Source organism: Micropterus dolomieu, linkage group LG09, assembly GCF_021292245.1.
Source record: "Micropterus dolomieu isolate WLL.071019.BEF.003 ecotype Adirondacks linkage group LG09, ASM2129224v1, whole genome shotgun sequence".
NCBI lineage: Eukaryota > Metazoa > Chordata > Actinopteri > Centrarchiformes > Centrarchidae > Micropterus > Micropterus dolomieu.
In genome coordinates, this window is record NC_060158.1 from 15,732,549 (window position 1) to 15,750,007 (window position 17,459).

At 39.4% G+C, this 17,459-nt stretch overlaps 1 protein-coding gene across 1 annotated transcript in view; it reads left to right on the top strand.

Annotated features, from left to right (window-relative positions):
• Positions 1 to 17,459, top strand: part of necab1 (N-terminal EF-hand calcium binding protein 1) — a 44,696-nt gene that overhangs the window by 18,372 nt on the left and 8,865 nt on the right. The window contains exons 6-9 of the mRNA XM_046059076.1: positions 4,750 to 4,886; positions 9,796 to 9,917; positions 13,549 to 13,625; positions 14,689 to 14,736. Coding sequence (XP_045915032.1) covers positions 4,750 to 4,886; positions 9,796 to 9,917; positions 13,549 to 13,625; positions 14,689 to 14,736 — 384 coding nt within the window. The remainder of the gene's footprint in view (positions 1 to 4,749; positions 4,887 to 9,795; positions 9,918 to 13,548; positions 13,626 to 14,688; positions 14,737 to 17,459) is intronic.

Consider the following 17,459-nt stretch of genomic DNA (forward strand, 5'->3'; position numbering starts at 1 on the left):
TGAACACAGTGTGTAAATAAATGAATTAGTAGAAAACTGATTTATATCCTTGAAATAACCTTTTCACTGCAAGGAAAGGTATTTTAAGTGTCGACCTGCAGGAGCACAGCAGTGAATTCCATGTGTCTGAAATTCAGCCTTTATTTCTGCAAAGGAAATGAAACACATAGATACTTTCGCAATTCCTTTGCAATCTCTCATAGACCTCAACATGTGCCAAGCTGTGATGAGGTGCGAAAATCAAATTGCACCTCAAACCATTTTTATGTTCTCCAAGAGAATTGTTGAGAGCGGGAAGTGAGACAGCAGGAGAGAAAGACCAGAGGCAGTTTGAATGTGTTTTTAAATTGTGTTTTTAAATTTTAAAGTTTTCTCATTCACCTAGCTGTTGACTTCTAAAAGCCTTAAATCAGGTTTCCTTAAGTGCACAAGAAAAACCACTCCAAACGGCACTTCAGTCAGTCTCAGAAATCGTGCTTTTTCCATCAACACACACTCTTCACTATTGTTCCCTCACAGACAATCATTACAAAATGGATATTTGAGCTCAAATGAAAACAAGTTACTCTGCAGAAATTAGACAGAATTGAGGAGGTATTGACCATGGCAATAGCTTTGAAATCAAATTACAACGCTGGACTGTGAACAGAGAGGATTTCACACTGCCCCAAGACCTTTTTTTGTGTTTACTCTTGAAGCATAATTCATAGTATTCCTTTCTACAAAGCACATGTGACGCCATAAATGATTTGAGTCATAGCACAAGAGAAGAAACATATGATGCGCTGCATTCCTCTGTCTGTTAGGAAACTGGAACAGATGCTGCATTCGTCACAGACCAAAGCTCGGGCATCTCTGTTGAACTGTATATGTATTTGAGTGGGTGGTTTTTGCATTGGAAGATTAGTGTGTATTTTTGTGAACTTGCATATGCATAAGCTAAGTTGTGTGTGTGTGTGTGTGTGTGTGTGTGTGTGTGTGTGTGTGTGTGTGTGTGTGAGTGTGTGCGCATCAATTAATCCATGCACATGTGTGGGGGAGCTGGAACAAAATTCTGCATCTAAATCAGTGCCAGGCACGTATCCATATCTTTGCTGAGACACTCAGAGTTTTATTTTGCACAGATATTCCTGCCAAAGCTATTTACAGGCTTCCCCCATACACTACCTCCTTCAGTTTAGACTCCAAACCTTTCTTAACAGATCACAGGTGTTTCTCACCTGCAGATAAAGTTGCTGTTCACACATTTATTTTATAGCATTGTAGTAGTAGAGGTACTACATTTTTATCTGAAGATTTTTATTCATGAAAATTAAATTAAATAAAGCAACGGGTGACTCTAAATTGCCCTTGGGTATGAATGTGAGTGTGAGTGGTTGTTCATATCTATGTGCTCCGCAATAGACTGGCAACCTGTCCAGGGTGTATCGTGCCTGTGGGTATAGATTCACTGACAGAATAACATCAAGCACTGTGGTTACATGGTATAATGTACGTATGCAATCTGTCCCAGGAGCTGTTGGTAAATTGAAACTTAGGCTTGTAATAATGTCAGTGTTTACCAAGTGCAGATTTACACATCTAGCTAGCTAGCTAACCCAACCAACTAACAAAGCTAAAGTGTTACCCATTTTAAAAAAAGAGAGTAAAAGAGCTAATGGGAAATAGTTGACACATCTGACCTGACACTTGATCAAATTTCTGTTTGATAATAAATTAAACTGGGAAATTTAAAAATTGTTTTTCACAAAAAATATACAATATAGGCTACCTAAAATTACAATTTGTTATACAGTATATTATATAGATATTTCCCTGAGGAGTTGGTAGAGACCAAAAACAGAGCTAAAAGAGTGTATAATACTCGACTTTCATTCACTAGGTGGACAGAAACATTACTCCAAATGAATACTAATGTGCAGGATGTATAAATAGGCAAGTACTAACAAGTCCATGGAAAATTAAAATCAAGGGCAACTGGACTTGGAGCAGCCCAAGCTATTGCAGGATCAAATTTTAATGGTGCAACCTAATATATAGCAAATCACTAGTTTGAAACTAATTTCCAAGACATTTACAGACAAAGTTAGTGATGAATTTCTGAATAGCTCGAGCAACCCAGTCCCAGTTCTCAAGTTCTGGAACCTGAAAGTGGTCAGTTTGAAAGCAGTTCACATTTCAATCAGCTTATTTTTGACATTATTTGATGCTGATTTGCAATAAGGATTTATTTTAAAAAATACTGAGGTAAAGCCATTTGGCAAAAGATTGATTGTGTGGCAGGGTGGGGGTTATATAGTCCTGATTATAAGGCTTAAATAGTGCAACCTTTTGTACGACTGAATATGAAAGATCAAGGGAAAGGCGAAAAGGAAAAAATCAGGCGGACGTTAAGCTGTTTAAAATGACTACAGGGTTGGTGAGGTGGACACACATTCACACACACACACACACACACACACACACAGGCATACAAAGGTACAGAACACAGGAGGTAATCTATACTCAGACAGTAGACAGGAGACTGACCTTTACCAGTGTTGTCGTGACTCACTTTCACTGAGTGAAAGTGCATTCATGTGCAAGTGTGTGTGAGTTTGCTGATCATCTGAATGTCAGGGGATCAAACAATACCTATGGACGGTTAACAATTAGGGAAATTTTATAAAGCAACCTGGAGATATTGTGTAGTTTGTTCTTGTGGAAACCAGAGTTTAGGTTTACTCTCGTTTTAGGACAAGCCATTCAATCTTTGGTCAGACGTGTTGTTGGATAGGAGAACCGATGGGAGAAGCTTGAGCTCAGTCTAATGATCTGCTCTGTATTCTGGAGAAGCATTTGAGAGTTCAGCTCTCACAGGAAGACTCCTGCTCGACATAATGTAATTAGGATATGTGTGTGTGTGTGTGTGTGTGTGTGTGTGTGTGTGTGTGTGTGTGTGTGTGTGTGTGTCTGTGTCTGTGTCTGTGTCTGATAAACAAATCTTGATTTTAAAATCAAACTACCTTCATTGCACTTGTGAAAAAATAATTCTGAATAGACAAAAATACTGAAATATATTTCCTTTCTTTTTCAGTCTCACACACACACACACACACATTCCCATTCATACATTTGTCATTTTCTAATCTAACTTGCATTAATGTTTTCCTTGAAACCTCTCATTGTTTTCTCGAGTGTACAAACCGTCACGGTGCTCAAAACTGTGGGAGCAGGTGCGGAGTGCCTACAATAAACTCTGTTCTGCTGAGCACCATTCACTCTCATTTGATTAGTTCCAAAACAACACTCAGCCCTCCTGCTATGGTCCAGGCGCAGCAAATGACGCCTCTCCAAAATGTCATTCAGTTTGATTTATTTTCCATCAGCTTTCGGAAGGAACACAAAAGCCTGCTGAAAATAAATGTAGCCTTGATTCACAAAATGACTGAAATGTGTGGAGGAGGAAATGATTTCTTAGATGTGGAAATGATTGTTTCACATTATTGATCTTATTTTAAAAATATTATTTTCAACATATACCATGTAAACAGGTTGTTTACCAAAACGTATGCAGATACCAATCAGAAACACTCAGACCAGTGCTGCAGTTTCACATGAAACACACAACACCATAAGTCATTCTCCAAGACCCCAAGCTCAAATGAAATCCACTGAAATTTCTTTTATTTATATTTGCCCTTCAAATATTGCACTCAAATTTGCATCTTTAAAATGTCATACTATGCTGTGTTTTATGATGTGATTTTATTAGTGTCTATAAATACCTTTGATCTTGTCCGCATCCTGCAAAGATTTTATCAAATATTTGCTCAGTGTTCTACCTTTTTACTTCTATTTTCATGATATTTATAGCAGCACTACATTGATTTTACACATAAAGGCCAGTTTACTTATCATGACTGATAATATTATCAGGGTTATCTTGAGTTAGGCTTGAGATTTCAAATATTTTTTTATTATAAACAGGGGAATGGAGTTTTAAAGATGAGAGAATTTAGCAGGTAGGGAAGGTTTAATGAATGACACTGTTGAGTTGCATAATGGGTAATGTAGGAGCCAGACTTTCTGAATCTTGACTCATACTAGGGACTAAAAGTCAGGATGTCTCAACCTCTTTTGCACTGTACTTTTATAACCTGCAATTCCTGCAACTTTGTGAAAGTGCAGTGCTAAATAGCCTGACGTTATTGTCAGAGATCAACATGCCTGTTTACATCTTGATAATGGTGTTTGGACACACGGTACAACAAAGTCCAGTTAAATCCTTGACAAAGTCTAATATTTTTAACACATATTAGAATGCTGTCAAGAAATCAATCTACACCAAAAAAATTTAAGTCAGACCTGTTTTGGCTGGAAATATTAACTCAAATATTTATTTGTCTTGAGCACAGCAGAAAGTCACATTTCCTCCTCGTTTTTTCCTGTTTAATATAATGTACACATTTAAAGCTCCCCACACTGCATCTAAGCATGTAAGATAAGAGATGTAGAGTGTGAAAACCACAGGATGTTCTTCTTCTTCCTCTTCTTTGCTCCTGTAGCTGTCTTGTATATTTTTTCTAAATCAATTATCTTGTAGGCAACTTTTAATTAGCATGAGAAGTCTGGACATTGAGTGACTCTAGACTGGCATGACTTGTCACAGCTCTCCTTGTTCTATCATCTTTTCTCTTTTTTCTCTTTATCGTTCCTCCTCCTCCTCCTCCTCCTCCTCTACCTCCCCCTCCAACACTTGATTGACAGGACTATCAGGAGTCCACCCACCTGGAGCAGTTTGTGACCCGTTTCCTTCTTAAAGAGACAACCAATCAGCTTCATTCACTTCAAAGCTCGCTCGAGTGTGCCATGGAAACCACAGCCGAGCAGACTCGCCAGGAGAAGTAAGAACAAATCTCTCTGGTCCCTCTCTCTCTCTCTCTCTCTCTCTCTCACACACACACACACACAATTAGTCATTAAAATCTGGACAAACTGTACTGTACAATGGCACCCATAATTACAGTTCTCACAGCTAGTCTAACAATTTTGTCTAAACCAAACACACTAATTTACAATAAACAACACATGTTCTTACCGTGTATTATTAGGAACTCTCTTAAGAGCTCTTCCCTGTAATCCAACAGTTACCTATAGTCCTTTATTTATTTGATCACTATGCCAGTCCCCTGACTATGGGGAAATATGTGTGAAGTGTGAAGTGGAGGGCTCACAACATAACACAACAAAACATAACATATTATTTTATCTTTGTTAATTTTGTTCTGAATGACATTTATGTAAAAAAACTAAACAAAAAAACAACACACATATATATATATATATACACACACACACACATATACATATATGTGTGTGTATGTGTGTATGTGTATATATACACATATACATATATATATACATATATGTGTGTGTATGTGTGTAAGTGTATATATACACATACAGTATATTTTATATTATGAATAGGGTGAACTGACTGTGTAATATAAAAGGTGACATCAAGGAATCCACAGAGAATTATCAACAACTCTGCCGTTCCCCTCAGTGCGTTTAAGCATCTTTTAACTCATTGTTTTTGTGTTACAGATCACGACTTTACTGTTTTGGTTCACTCTCACCATTTTCATCCTCCTCCTTTCCAGTCACAGCAAAAAGGCTCTCATAAACTGATCTGCTACCTGCCCATCACCAAACAGCAGTTAAAGACTAGCTGGTGAACATAGTAGAGAATTTAGCAGCTAAAAAGCCTGAAATTTCCTTAAGGAATTGATCTACAAGGAAAATGACTATCAGACTTTCAGTCATCAGGTGGACACCAAAACGACTCCAAATCAAAGCTAATGTTGCTCTGTGTGTAAACAGGGTACTGTTTGCTAACATGTTGGCCATATCGACTTTGTAAGGTGATATGTCAAATGTCTTGTTTACAGCTTGTTGTGCTGCTCCCAAGTGGCCAGAAAAATCAATGAATGTTAAACACAAGCTATGCTACCTACTGTCGTTAACTGAAAACTGCCATCTTCAAAATGTATGAAATATATTTTTTACTACTCGAATCCTTGCCGGTCAATCAAAACACTGAAAGAAAACAGACTATGGTGAATGCATGTGACAGTTGAGCAATTTAAGTCTGCTGACCACATTATTCTTTCTTCAGCTTTGCCTTTAAGCTGCCAGCTGATAGGCTACGATTTATGTCTTTATGACCGACACATCAACCCTAACGTGGTTATGATCTAATTATTAGCATGTTTGTAAATGTTCTGACTGATAATAAACATTCACCCGCTGACATTCAGTGTGTGTGTGCATGCAATACTCCATTAGTGTGCATCTCCATTCAGAATTCAGGCATGCCCCTGGTGTGCTGGGATCATTAGAGATGATGATTCCCCAGTGTACAAGAGCACACAATTTCATATACAGTGTGTGTGTGTGTGCAAGTGAACATGTATATGGTTCTACCCTGCAGGTAATGTCTGTGTTTGTGTATTTAAAAGGACATGTGATGACGCACAGTCTTTTTGTGTCCCGTCACCTGTCTGAGTTCACACTTGTGCAGCAACTTTAACAAGAGATTTGCTTCTGCCAACCCTCCATTCAAGATCAAACACATTTTGTGTATGATCCTTTATCATATGTGTTACGTCCCGAGGTGTCTAGGGATATTGGGACATGAACATAAACCAGATGTTGTTGGTTTGAAAGGATATTTATTTGAAGTAACGCAAATGGAGCACAAACAGAGAATGGGCCAATGGGTGCTGTGGAAATCAACAAACAATTATAACAAAAGGAGATCCTCAAAAGGAGGATTACTGCTCTACAGAGGTACTAACAAAAACAAGAATAAACCAAAAGCTCACTAACCTACAGCATTTGAAAAAACACAAAACACAAAGCGCACAGCACCCCTGAACCTGGTGAAAACTAACATAAAACACCTATGGTGTGTGCAAGAAAGGTGTCAGTTATCTCTAAGCTTAAACCTGGCCCACCCCTTACCTTCACACTGTGAAACACAGTCAAGACACAAAGTCTGGCACGGGTAACAAAACACTACTACAGGCTCTGAGACATGTGTTCCCAAGGCAAGCAACTCGGGTCAGATTGCTGCCTCGAACGGCAGACCCAGCAGGCTTTTAAGCAGGTGGTGGTCGTCACTGTCGCCCTTTGATTGGCCCGTAGTAGCATGCCGCACCAATCGATGGCATGGTCACCGGAAACCCAGGAAATAGGGGGACTTTTTCTCCTTGTGCAGCCAATCCTCTGCGTGGGCTTGCATAGCCTGCTCAGCATACCAGATAGCCTACTCAAAAGCACAGGCAAATACAGGTGGGGGCGGTGGCAGCCGTAACATATGTTAGAAAAGAAATACATTTTAGGCTCTAGTAAAATTTCCAATCGAGACTAGAATTTTTATTTTATGCTCTATTCACTTTATACCCTGGACAAGTCACCAGTAAATCACTGGGCTGAGACAGATGACCTTTTACGCTGGCTCACATTCATTTAGAGTCGCCAGTTAAACTTAGCTGCATGTTTTTAGGCACCACACCACACCACAATCAAACTCAACCAATCCTTTCCTAATGTTTCCAGATATTAGAAAAAGTGTCTGCAAGTTAAATAATTACCCACAGTATAAATAATTCTTACCACATTTTATCACTTTTCATTAGCAACGTAATAAATGCCTTTAAAGAGAGGTTGTCGGTTGTTGACGTGTCTCACTCCTTTCTATGACGGCAAGCTTTTCAGAACAGTTATTAACACTTTTGCCTCAGACGTGATCGGACAGCTTGTTAGTTTCAACTATACCCTGGCCTTTGGTATCTCTTGTTCTGCCTTTGTCTAGTATTTGTCTACATTATATCCATAGCTGACAAAATCAAAGTATTTTAACATTTATCAAATGCAGCTCTATTGCAGCATTTCACAGCTTCCTTGGCGATAATAGTTGGTTTGGTTTGATATTTCTTTGCATGAGTTCAGTTTAAAAGGATCCCTGCATGATTTGAAAGTCCCTTTTCTCATCATGACCATGTTTAAACTTACTCTCAGAGGCAGAAAATGAGCAGCTTGGATAGTTGACTTCTGAGACTTCCACAAACGCCTACTTACTTTTCTTTCCTCTCTCCTCACCCCCTCTAAGTTGTTTTTCTCTCTTTTTCCCTCATGCTATTTCAAAGTGTGACTGTCCTCTCTGAATTGCAGCACTTGAAAAATTCCCCTGTGCATCTGACTGGAATCACTGTTTTTCCAAACGTCTAGAGGATCTGGCTGTTTCTCTGGTGGCTTTAAATAGCTTTTTGTGGTCAGATTTATATGTGTGAAGAGGACAAGCGGGAGCTCATATTCATATGGTATGACTCAGAGCTGTATTACTTTCTTCGACTTTAGCGATTCAAGCTGCTACGTAGCCGCCAGAATGACTCACTGGCAGGACAAGAAGGACCCGCCACCTGTTCCTCCGTCTCCATACATCTAGCATACACAAACATTTGACTGCAGTTAGTGGATTAATTATCCTACATTTCTCCCACATGTGCAAAGGAAACAACCATAGTCCTCTTAACAAAGAAGATCATTCAAAGTAAGCTGATTGGGATTTCAGTATAGAAAAAGCCTCATTTAGATCGTATTTATCTCACTCTGTGTGAAATGTAGTGTATAGTTAAAGCTAAAAAAAACAAGTGCTGAATAAAGATTAGTGGATTAAAGGATTAGTTTGGCAGAGCCATGCTAGCTGTTCTCTCTGTTTCCAGTCCAGTGCTAAGCTAAGCTAACCGTCTCCTGGTGAAGCTTCATATTTTTTTTTTTTTTTTCTTTATCTTTTGATTTGAGAGTAGTATCTCTTGGTAACTCTTAACAAGCCATTAAATAGGCCTGCTAGATGAAAAAAAATAAGCATGAAGAAAACATTTAATGTTGTGAATGAATGTTGTGAATGTCATGCAATGAACTGCATTTGCCTATAACGTGTCAACATGAACTTTTAAATTTTAGTAAGGTGTAAGCAGTAAACCTTAATTCGTACAAAAATTACATGCATAGTCTGAAATAATTTGAGAGGTTGGCAGAGAGCCTTTGCTGTAAAAAAATTAATGATCATGAAGCACAAAACTCACACAAACACACGTTTAAATATGTGAATGTGCATTCACCTGCACATCACCACACACATCGACACCCTGAAGTCTTCTCAAAATGTGGACCTGAACAACTTGAGAACACTAAGATAAATCTTAGGTGATGTAACCCTGCTTACGGCTGCTTGTCCCATGTCACTGGCAGTAGCATCACTGTCAGACCAACACAACATACAAATATAATGTAAGCCTGGACAACTTCAGGCTGACTGAATTTGTTTTTGATCATGAGACTGTGCTTCAGTCACCTGGTGCTCTTAATTTGCAAAACAAACAAAAACTGTTTGTCAGGAACACCATGAAAAATTGACACATCCTATAACATTTTAATTACACATCTGAATCACTTACATGCAAAAAATACAAGTTCTTCTTTTTTGGCACAAATAAGTACATTGCATTTCCTATTTTTATATTATTATTAGGTATTAGCTTAAGTAGTTAATTGAATGAATTGTTTTTGAGAGTCAAAGAATAATTTTGTGGGACCAATATGTTATTTGATTCCACAAAAACCACAGAACAAAAGGTAAATACAATTTTAATGTGTTGTGTGCTGCAGGAGAAAGTCGCAACAAATGCAAAAAATATCCTAAAATGTTGTGATGTCTGAACAATTACCTCCCTGTTTTGACTCCAGACAGGGCCCGCTGAAGCCAGAGGTTTTGTCCATCCAGCGGTCGGGTCGTCGCTCCAATCGGAGGCTTCAGAGGAACAACAGCCTCTCTCCCAACAACCCTCTCCTCAGTCTCGTCAACTCAGGTGGGTTTATACACTGAACAAAATCATAAACGCAACACTTCTGTTTTTGCCCCCATTCATCATGAGCTGAACAAAGATCTAAGACTTTCTCTATATACACAAAAGGCCTATTTCTCTCAAATATTGTTTACAAATCTGTCAAAATCTGTGTTAGTGAGCACTTCTCTTTGCCGAGATAATCCATTCACCTCACAGGTGTGGCATATCAAGATGCTGATCAGACAGCATGGGTATTGCACAGGTGTGCCTTAGGCTGGCCATAATAAAAGACCACTCAAAAATGTGCAGTTCCATCACACAGCACAATGCCACAGATGTCGCGTTTTTGAGGGAGCGTGCAATTGGCATGCTGACTGCAGGAATTTCCACCAGAGCTGTTGCCCGTGAATTGAATGTTTCATTTCTCTACCATAAGCCGTCTCCAAAGGCGTTTCAGAGAATTTGGCAGTACATTCAACCAGCCTCACAACCGCAGACCACATGTAACCACACCAGCCCAGGACCTCCACATCCAGTATCTTCACCTCCAAGATCGTCTGAGACCAGCCACCTGGACAGCTGCTGCAACAATCGGTTTGCATAACCAAAGGATTTTTGCACAAACTGTCAAGAAACGTCTCAGGGAAGCTCATCTGCATGCTTGTCGTCCTCATCAGGGTCTCGACCTGACTGCAGTTTGTCATCGTAACCGACTTGAGTGGGCAAATGCTCACATTCGATCGTATCTCTTCACGGAAGAATCACGGTTTTCGCTCTACAGGGCAGATGGCAGATACTGACGGATTTCCGGACCCCCCAATACATGAGTGGTCTTTTATTGCATTTATTAAAAAATAATAATAATATTTTTTAAAAAGAAATCAGTATCAAATGTGAAATTTTAAAACAGTACAAATACTAAAATATCAAACAATAAAAATAATAATAATCAGAAAATTTGTACAATTATTGTAATATGTCTGAGTTTCCACTGGTTGTCCTCACTTCATGGCATGGGGAGACATATTTTGCAGCAATTATTTCACATTTGGGCATTTCTCCCAGTAAATAGGGGAGTTTCTGTGTGTCTGATATGAATTCGAATTTGGGGTATATTTGGGAAATGTTTGCGAAGTTTTTTTGTCTTCGTCTTTGTCTGTTTTATATTTAGGGCATGAGGTTAGAAAGTGCAGCTCTGACTCTACCTGTCCTCTGTCACACTGGTAGCCAGCTCTGTCTGTGGCGATCCTTGTCTGTGGCGATCCTTTTCTATGGCCAGGCTGTGTTCACTCAGTCTGTATGTTGTCAACATTTTTCTAAGTTTAGGAAATTTCATTGTGCTCAGGTCCACTGTCGTTATGTTGTCTTAAAGCTGCCATCAGCAAAAAAAAAGCTGCTCAGCCAGAGTCAGTGTGTCTCCACTGGCCAGAGGGCCGAGCTCAGAAGGGGAGGGGAGAGAGAAACTGGAGTGAGAGATAGATAGAGAGCTTGAAGAGGAGAGTTGTGCATTCCGGTGCGTCGATCCAAAGCCACTCAATGCTCTGGCACGTCGCTGGTGCTCAGGTGGAGGTCTGGTCAGGGGGATGTGCATGTTTAGCTGACTGTAAAACCTCAATCTCCATTCACCATGTGCTGTGAGTGAAATTACACTTTCACTGTAAGGACGAGAATCACTAATCACAAACACACATCTTCACCAGAAGCTATATTGTTAGATAATTAGCCAAGCACTCCCAGGTTATCTCCACCAAGGAGGACTTGTTTTCGGTGCCGTTTGTTTGTTTGTCAGCAGGGTTACGGAAAAACTACTGGCCGGATTGTCATGAAACTTGGTGGAAAGCTGTAGCATGGGCAAAGGAAGACGTCATTACATTTTGGAGCGGATCCAAATCACAGGGCGGATACACAAAGACGAAGAGGCTTCAGCTAGCCACAACCACATTTTGAAATTCTGACAGTTTTGAAAATACAATATATCTAGGTATATTGATATTCATTCATCATTTTCATGTCATAGAGGACTGGGCTTAATGGAGGTCTACACTTTCTGAGGGCTAGTTTGTGATGTAGAAGTGCACCAGTCTGCCGTTTGTTGATGCTTGTTGGAATTTTGATGCCTTGCTTGCAAGCATACACTTTCTCTCATGTAGGGCACTGGAGCTGCACACTGCGTAAAGAGTAGACAGAATTCTTCTTCAGTATTCGGCAGCAGAAAAAGCATTAAACCAAAATGAATACAGAAATGACCACAGAGACTCCTTTACTCCTGATGCAAATGGAAGTTAAAAGGATGAAAACTATTTTTGTTGGGCTTTGGATTCAATTGTATTATTACTGACACGATTGCTATTTGTTTAGAGAGGTATTGAATATAACCCTATGAACACCTGATACTGATGGTGAACTATCCAATGAGGAATCATGAGTGTCATGAGGCAGCATCTGGTAGCCATAAGGAAGATTTCCAGCTCTTGGATTCATTTGTCCCAATTCATCCCAATATAGTTATGGGTCCAGACATAATTTTACCTTCAGTTCAAACATAAATCAACTTAGTACCTACATTAAACAGTCCCAAGGCTTTTGCCTAAACATGATTATTTGTAATATGCTTATACTCATTAGCCAGGTAATCACAGCGTTCTGACCATAACTCTGGTTGGATCCATAATATTGCTTCAACAAAAGCTGTTTAAACAGATTGTGTTACAGGATGTGTTACTAAATGAACTAAAGAAAGACATTTTTCAAATAAATCCTATAAATTTACTGATGTAGATCTCACACACCAGACACTTTGACTTATTGCAGCAGGAAAAGCAAAGGTGTTGCTAATCACATTAACGATAGCTCTGTTCTACTCAAGTGTCCCAGTAAGCCGTGACACTGAGCCAGCATGAACAACACCGGGACCCTGAAAGTGAAGCAGCTAAATGGAATTCAGCCGTCAATAATATTATTATTTATGCCTGCGGTTTTCCTGCTGTGATATATCAAAATCAGCCTATAGCTAACTGCAGTATGCGGTCACCTTGGGTGGTTGTCTTGTTGTGTCCCAAATCCATATTACTTACAGTATGTATTCAATTTCATAGTATACTGTTTTTGCAGTTAGTACACAAGAAATAAATCAATCTTTTTGCCTGTTTGTACCGGGAAATGATACAAGACGTGCACCGATGCATATCAAACAGACAAGACAGGAAAATCAGCAAACGTTTACCACCACCCATAATTTTCTTTGAGCAGCTGGTTCAGGTGATTTGTGACTTTTTTAGTGTGTACTAAAAATCTTAGAATTAAATTTTTGGGTTTTTTTATTGTTTGCACACAGTAAGTTTTCCATTCCACCTCCACTATGACACCAGCTGCAGTTCTGGGAGATTTGTGACACGACTGCAGAGCGTCAATAAACTTTGATTACAGGCCTCAAAGCGTTCATATTGATTGGCGTGGTTGCGCTTCGCAATACATGAAAGGAAACCTCGAAATGCCTTCTGGCACACCGCCACTATTATTCAGTGTTCACTTGAAACAATCAATGCAGGAAAATGTGTTTAAAATACAGCCAATGTATGCTGCAGCTTTCATCCCTTCACCTTTGTTGTTTACTCCTTCCCTCTGAAATCCATCCTCTCTGCCTCTCCACTAGGTGTTTATGATGAAGACAGCCAGTGGATGATCCAGGTCAACAGACTGCAGAAGCTTATCGACCGCCTAGAGCAAAAGGTGATTTCCTTTCTTTCAACCTTTCTGCGCTCTCCTCTCCTTTTTCTTTTCTTTTCAGCTACTGTTATTTTTATCTTCGCCTGTCTCCTCGCACCATCTTGGCCATCTGGTCTTTACATTGCTCTCTCAGATTAACCAGAAATCATTGCAGGTGGACTCAACATACAACAAACAAATGAATTCAACTCAACAACACCCTCCTACAGACAAACACATACACATATGTACAGTATACAGGAAATATCAGCTGCACACAAACTCCCACAGCTGCTATATGCAAGTGTTAAACATAGCAGGAAATATGTTTTTTTCTTGTGAACCCAGAAAAGCTTTGACTGTTAATTAACTTGATTTATTTCAGTTTGATCCTTTATCTTATGTGATCAATTAACCAATCAGCCACTTCCTTTGTCCCCAAAGGGCAGGTGGTTTTGCAGCAGTGAAGCAAGAGCACAGAATAAACCCACACACTGAAAATTCAACATATATGTACAAAGTAAAACATAAAGTAAAGAAGGGAAAAATATAAAATGCTTAGTTGATGGGTGATGAAAGAGATTTTATATCTAATGTGAACCAGACAACAAGGTGTAATTGGTAAAAACTGGCAAAGACAAAAGATGATATTATGTTAAATATAATATTTATAATAATTTGCATTTGAGTGTTTCTTTTTTTATTTTGCTTTATTTTAGTTTAATTTAGTATTTATATTATTTTTTGTTTATGTTTCCTATCCAATTATAATTATTTCTTATTATTTCTATAATTTTATTAGTTCATTTTTGATATGCAAAATGTTTTGTTCTTGTTAATCTAATTACTTTTTTGGATCCATAATAGATTTCACACACATAAATGGTAAATCAGTGGTTCAACCTGGGGGTCGTGATCCTCACAAGGGATTAAAAGATAAACCTGAGGGGAGAGAAAAGTAGCATGTTTCAAAAATTTTGATAGGGATTGTGGAAAACAGGGTGCAAATTCAGAGGTTTGTTCTCTTGAATTAGCAGAATGTGTCACTATTAGGGCGTCACACGGTTATTTGCTTCTTGTTCTGCAGGAGATCCGTATGGAGCCTGTTGAAGAAGAAGTCTTGGAGAGCAAATCGGTTAGTAGTTGTCTGACTTCCACTGACTTTTCCACAGTTTTGCTGTGATGACCACACTGTGTCACTTTGCTCTCATGTGGCAAAGCATTACTGAAAGGGAGGCCACAATGATAATAACCACTCAGAGGTTGTCATAGCAACAGCAGGGCTGAAAGTTGACGGAGGAGTATTCCCCTTCTTCCTTTGCGCTGTCTTTATCTTTAACATTTCTGTTTAAGGCTCAGTATTCAGTTTGGACAAGATAAGGCTTGTAGTCAATACGGGAGCAGACATAGAGGTATGCTCTTTTATTACCCTCCAACGCTTCATTGCCAATAAATGCACCCAAATAATTATTAGTCTAAAACATATTTACAGTATAAATACTTCAATAACAGGACATATATTTGCTTTAGTTATCTATATGTTTTCTACTGCCAAATGAAATGTCCTTCAGGCTTGTTTTTGTGTGGGGTGTGAGTGTGTTTTTTCAACTAGGGTTACACAGTGTGCTTGTTATCATTTCCCTGTTTAACCTCAGTGTCCACTTGCCAAAGCAAAGGTAGACTGTTATTTCCGCCCAAGCTGCATGTCACTCATTTCATGGCTGAGAAACCCTCTATAGTTGACGAGTGACTCACTGACAATCACAAACACTCACAGGATCAATCTTCACTGCCAGAAAATTGTAAAATGTTTCACTAATTAGATATTTTAAGACCCTTGACTACTAAAGGGTCTTAAATGTTTTTGAACAACCACTAAAAAAGGTAATGTGGGGAAGTAAAAGTACATGTGATGTTGCCATTTTACAGGTTTAACACATGTGGAAACTTGTAGATGTGATTTTCAGATGCTTCACACGTGTGTGAATTGTGAAAACACACAATCACTCAAAAAATCACATTTGAAACACAATTCCCATGTAATAAATCAACCCGATCTCATCTCAAGCGTCAAATGTACCCGCTTTGGAAAAACCGTGGCTATTGTAGGCTAAACGGCAACTTTGCATGTGTACGATACGCTGCAGTTAGCAAGTTCAGCCACTGAAAAGGTCACCTTGATTTTTTAACCTGGATCTGGGAACATCGAGGAGCATCTGACCGGACAACCTCACTGCTTTGACGGGAGTGTGAACATGTAAATGTTCTGATAAATAAGAAGGTGCCAAACCATTTAAAATCTTAAAAACAAGCAATAAAATCTTAAAACCACACTAAAGTGGAACGAAAGCCAGTGGAGCAAGGCTAAAAGTGGGGATATGAGCTTAAGATTTTTAGTCCCAGTTAGAGGTCAAGCTGGTGCACTACAGCCTGGTATCATCAAAAGGCGTATGAATAACATGCCAATTTCTTAAGTCATTTCGCGTGGTATTCCAACACATTTTTAGCATTTCGCGTTATTTCACGCCGTTTAGACTGTATTGACTTCTATTGTGTAGAAACGGCGTACAATTTTACGCCTACTGTCATAGGTTAAATCAGCGAGTGTGCGATATAAATAGCCAGGAAAATCTGACACTAAGGTGGTAACGGGGTGGTCGGGTGGATAGTCAGTTGGTCCCAGACCCAGGAAACCGGCGTTCGGTTCCCGAGTGAAACAAAAATTACATTATTTTTTGTTTTTTATTTGCGTTACGTTACGTTTGTTAGCATTCTACATAGTTGCTTACATTAGCTACTACGTTAGGTTACGTTACGTAATTTATCATGCTGCATGTCGCCTAGTGCTTGCTCTTGGTGGGAACTTTCAATTCAATTCAATTCAATTTTATTTATATAGCGCCAAATCACAACAACAGTTATCTCACAGCGCTTTTCATAAAAGAGCAGGTCTAGACCATACTCTGTGATGATATTTACAGAAGCCCAACAATTCCCACCAAGAGCAAGCACTAGGCGACAGAGGCAAGGAAAAACTTCCTTTTAAGAGGCAGAAACCTCGTGCAGAACCATGGCTCAGGGTGGGCGGCCATCTGCCTCGACCGGTTGGGGTGAGAGAGAGAGAGAGAGAGAAAGAGAGAGAGAAAGAGAGTGAAGAGAAAGAGAGAGAGAGAGAGAGAGAGAGAGAGAGGGATGTAAGGAGAGAGAGAGGGGAGGGAGGCAGCCTACACAATATACACACAGAGGTACAGACAGCGAAGGTAATGTTACTATAAACTAAATGAAAAATGGTACAGATATTTATAATAGTGTTAATGGTAACCATCGTAATGTTAATGATTATAATAACAATAATAACAATAAGACTAGCAACAATAGTCGTTGCAGCAGAGGGTGTCGAGCATGAACACGGGGGCAGCAGGTGACCCGCAACCACAGATCCAGACTCCACAGCTCCAGAGCCAGAAAACCTGCAGGAAGTGATAGGAGAGAGGAGAGAGACGAGAAAGCACAAGACTACCAGAAAGGGGAGAAGTTGTGTTAGTAACATGCAATAATGGGATGAGGTTGCATACAGAGGGAGAGAAAGTAGAGGAGAGAGGAGCTCAGTGCATCATGGGAAATCCCCCGGCAGTCTAGGCCTATAGCAGCATAACTAAGGGATGGTTCAGGACTACCTGAGCCAGCCCTAACTATAAGCTTTATCAAAGAGGAAAGTCTTAAGCCTACTCTTAAATGTGGAGATGGTGTCTGCCTCCTGAACCCAAACTGGAACCTGGTTCCACAGGAGAGGAGCTTGATAGCTGAACGCTCTGGCTCCTAGTCTACTTTTGGAGACTCTAGGAACCACAAGTAACC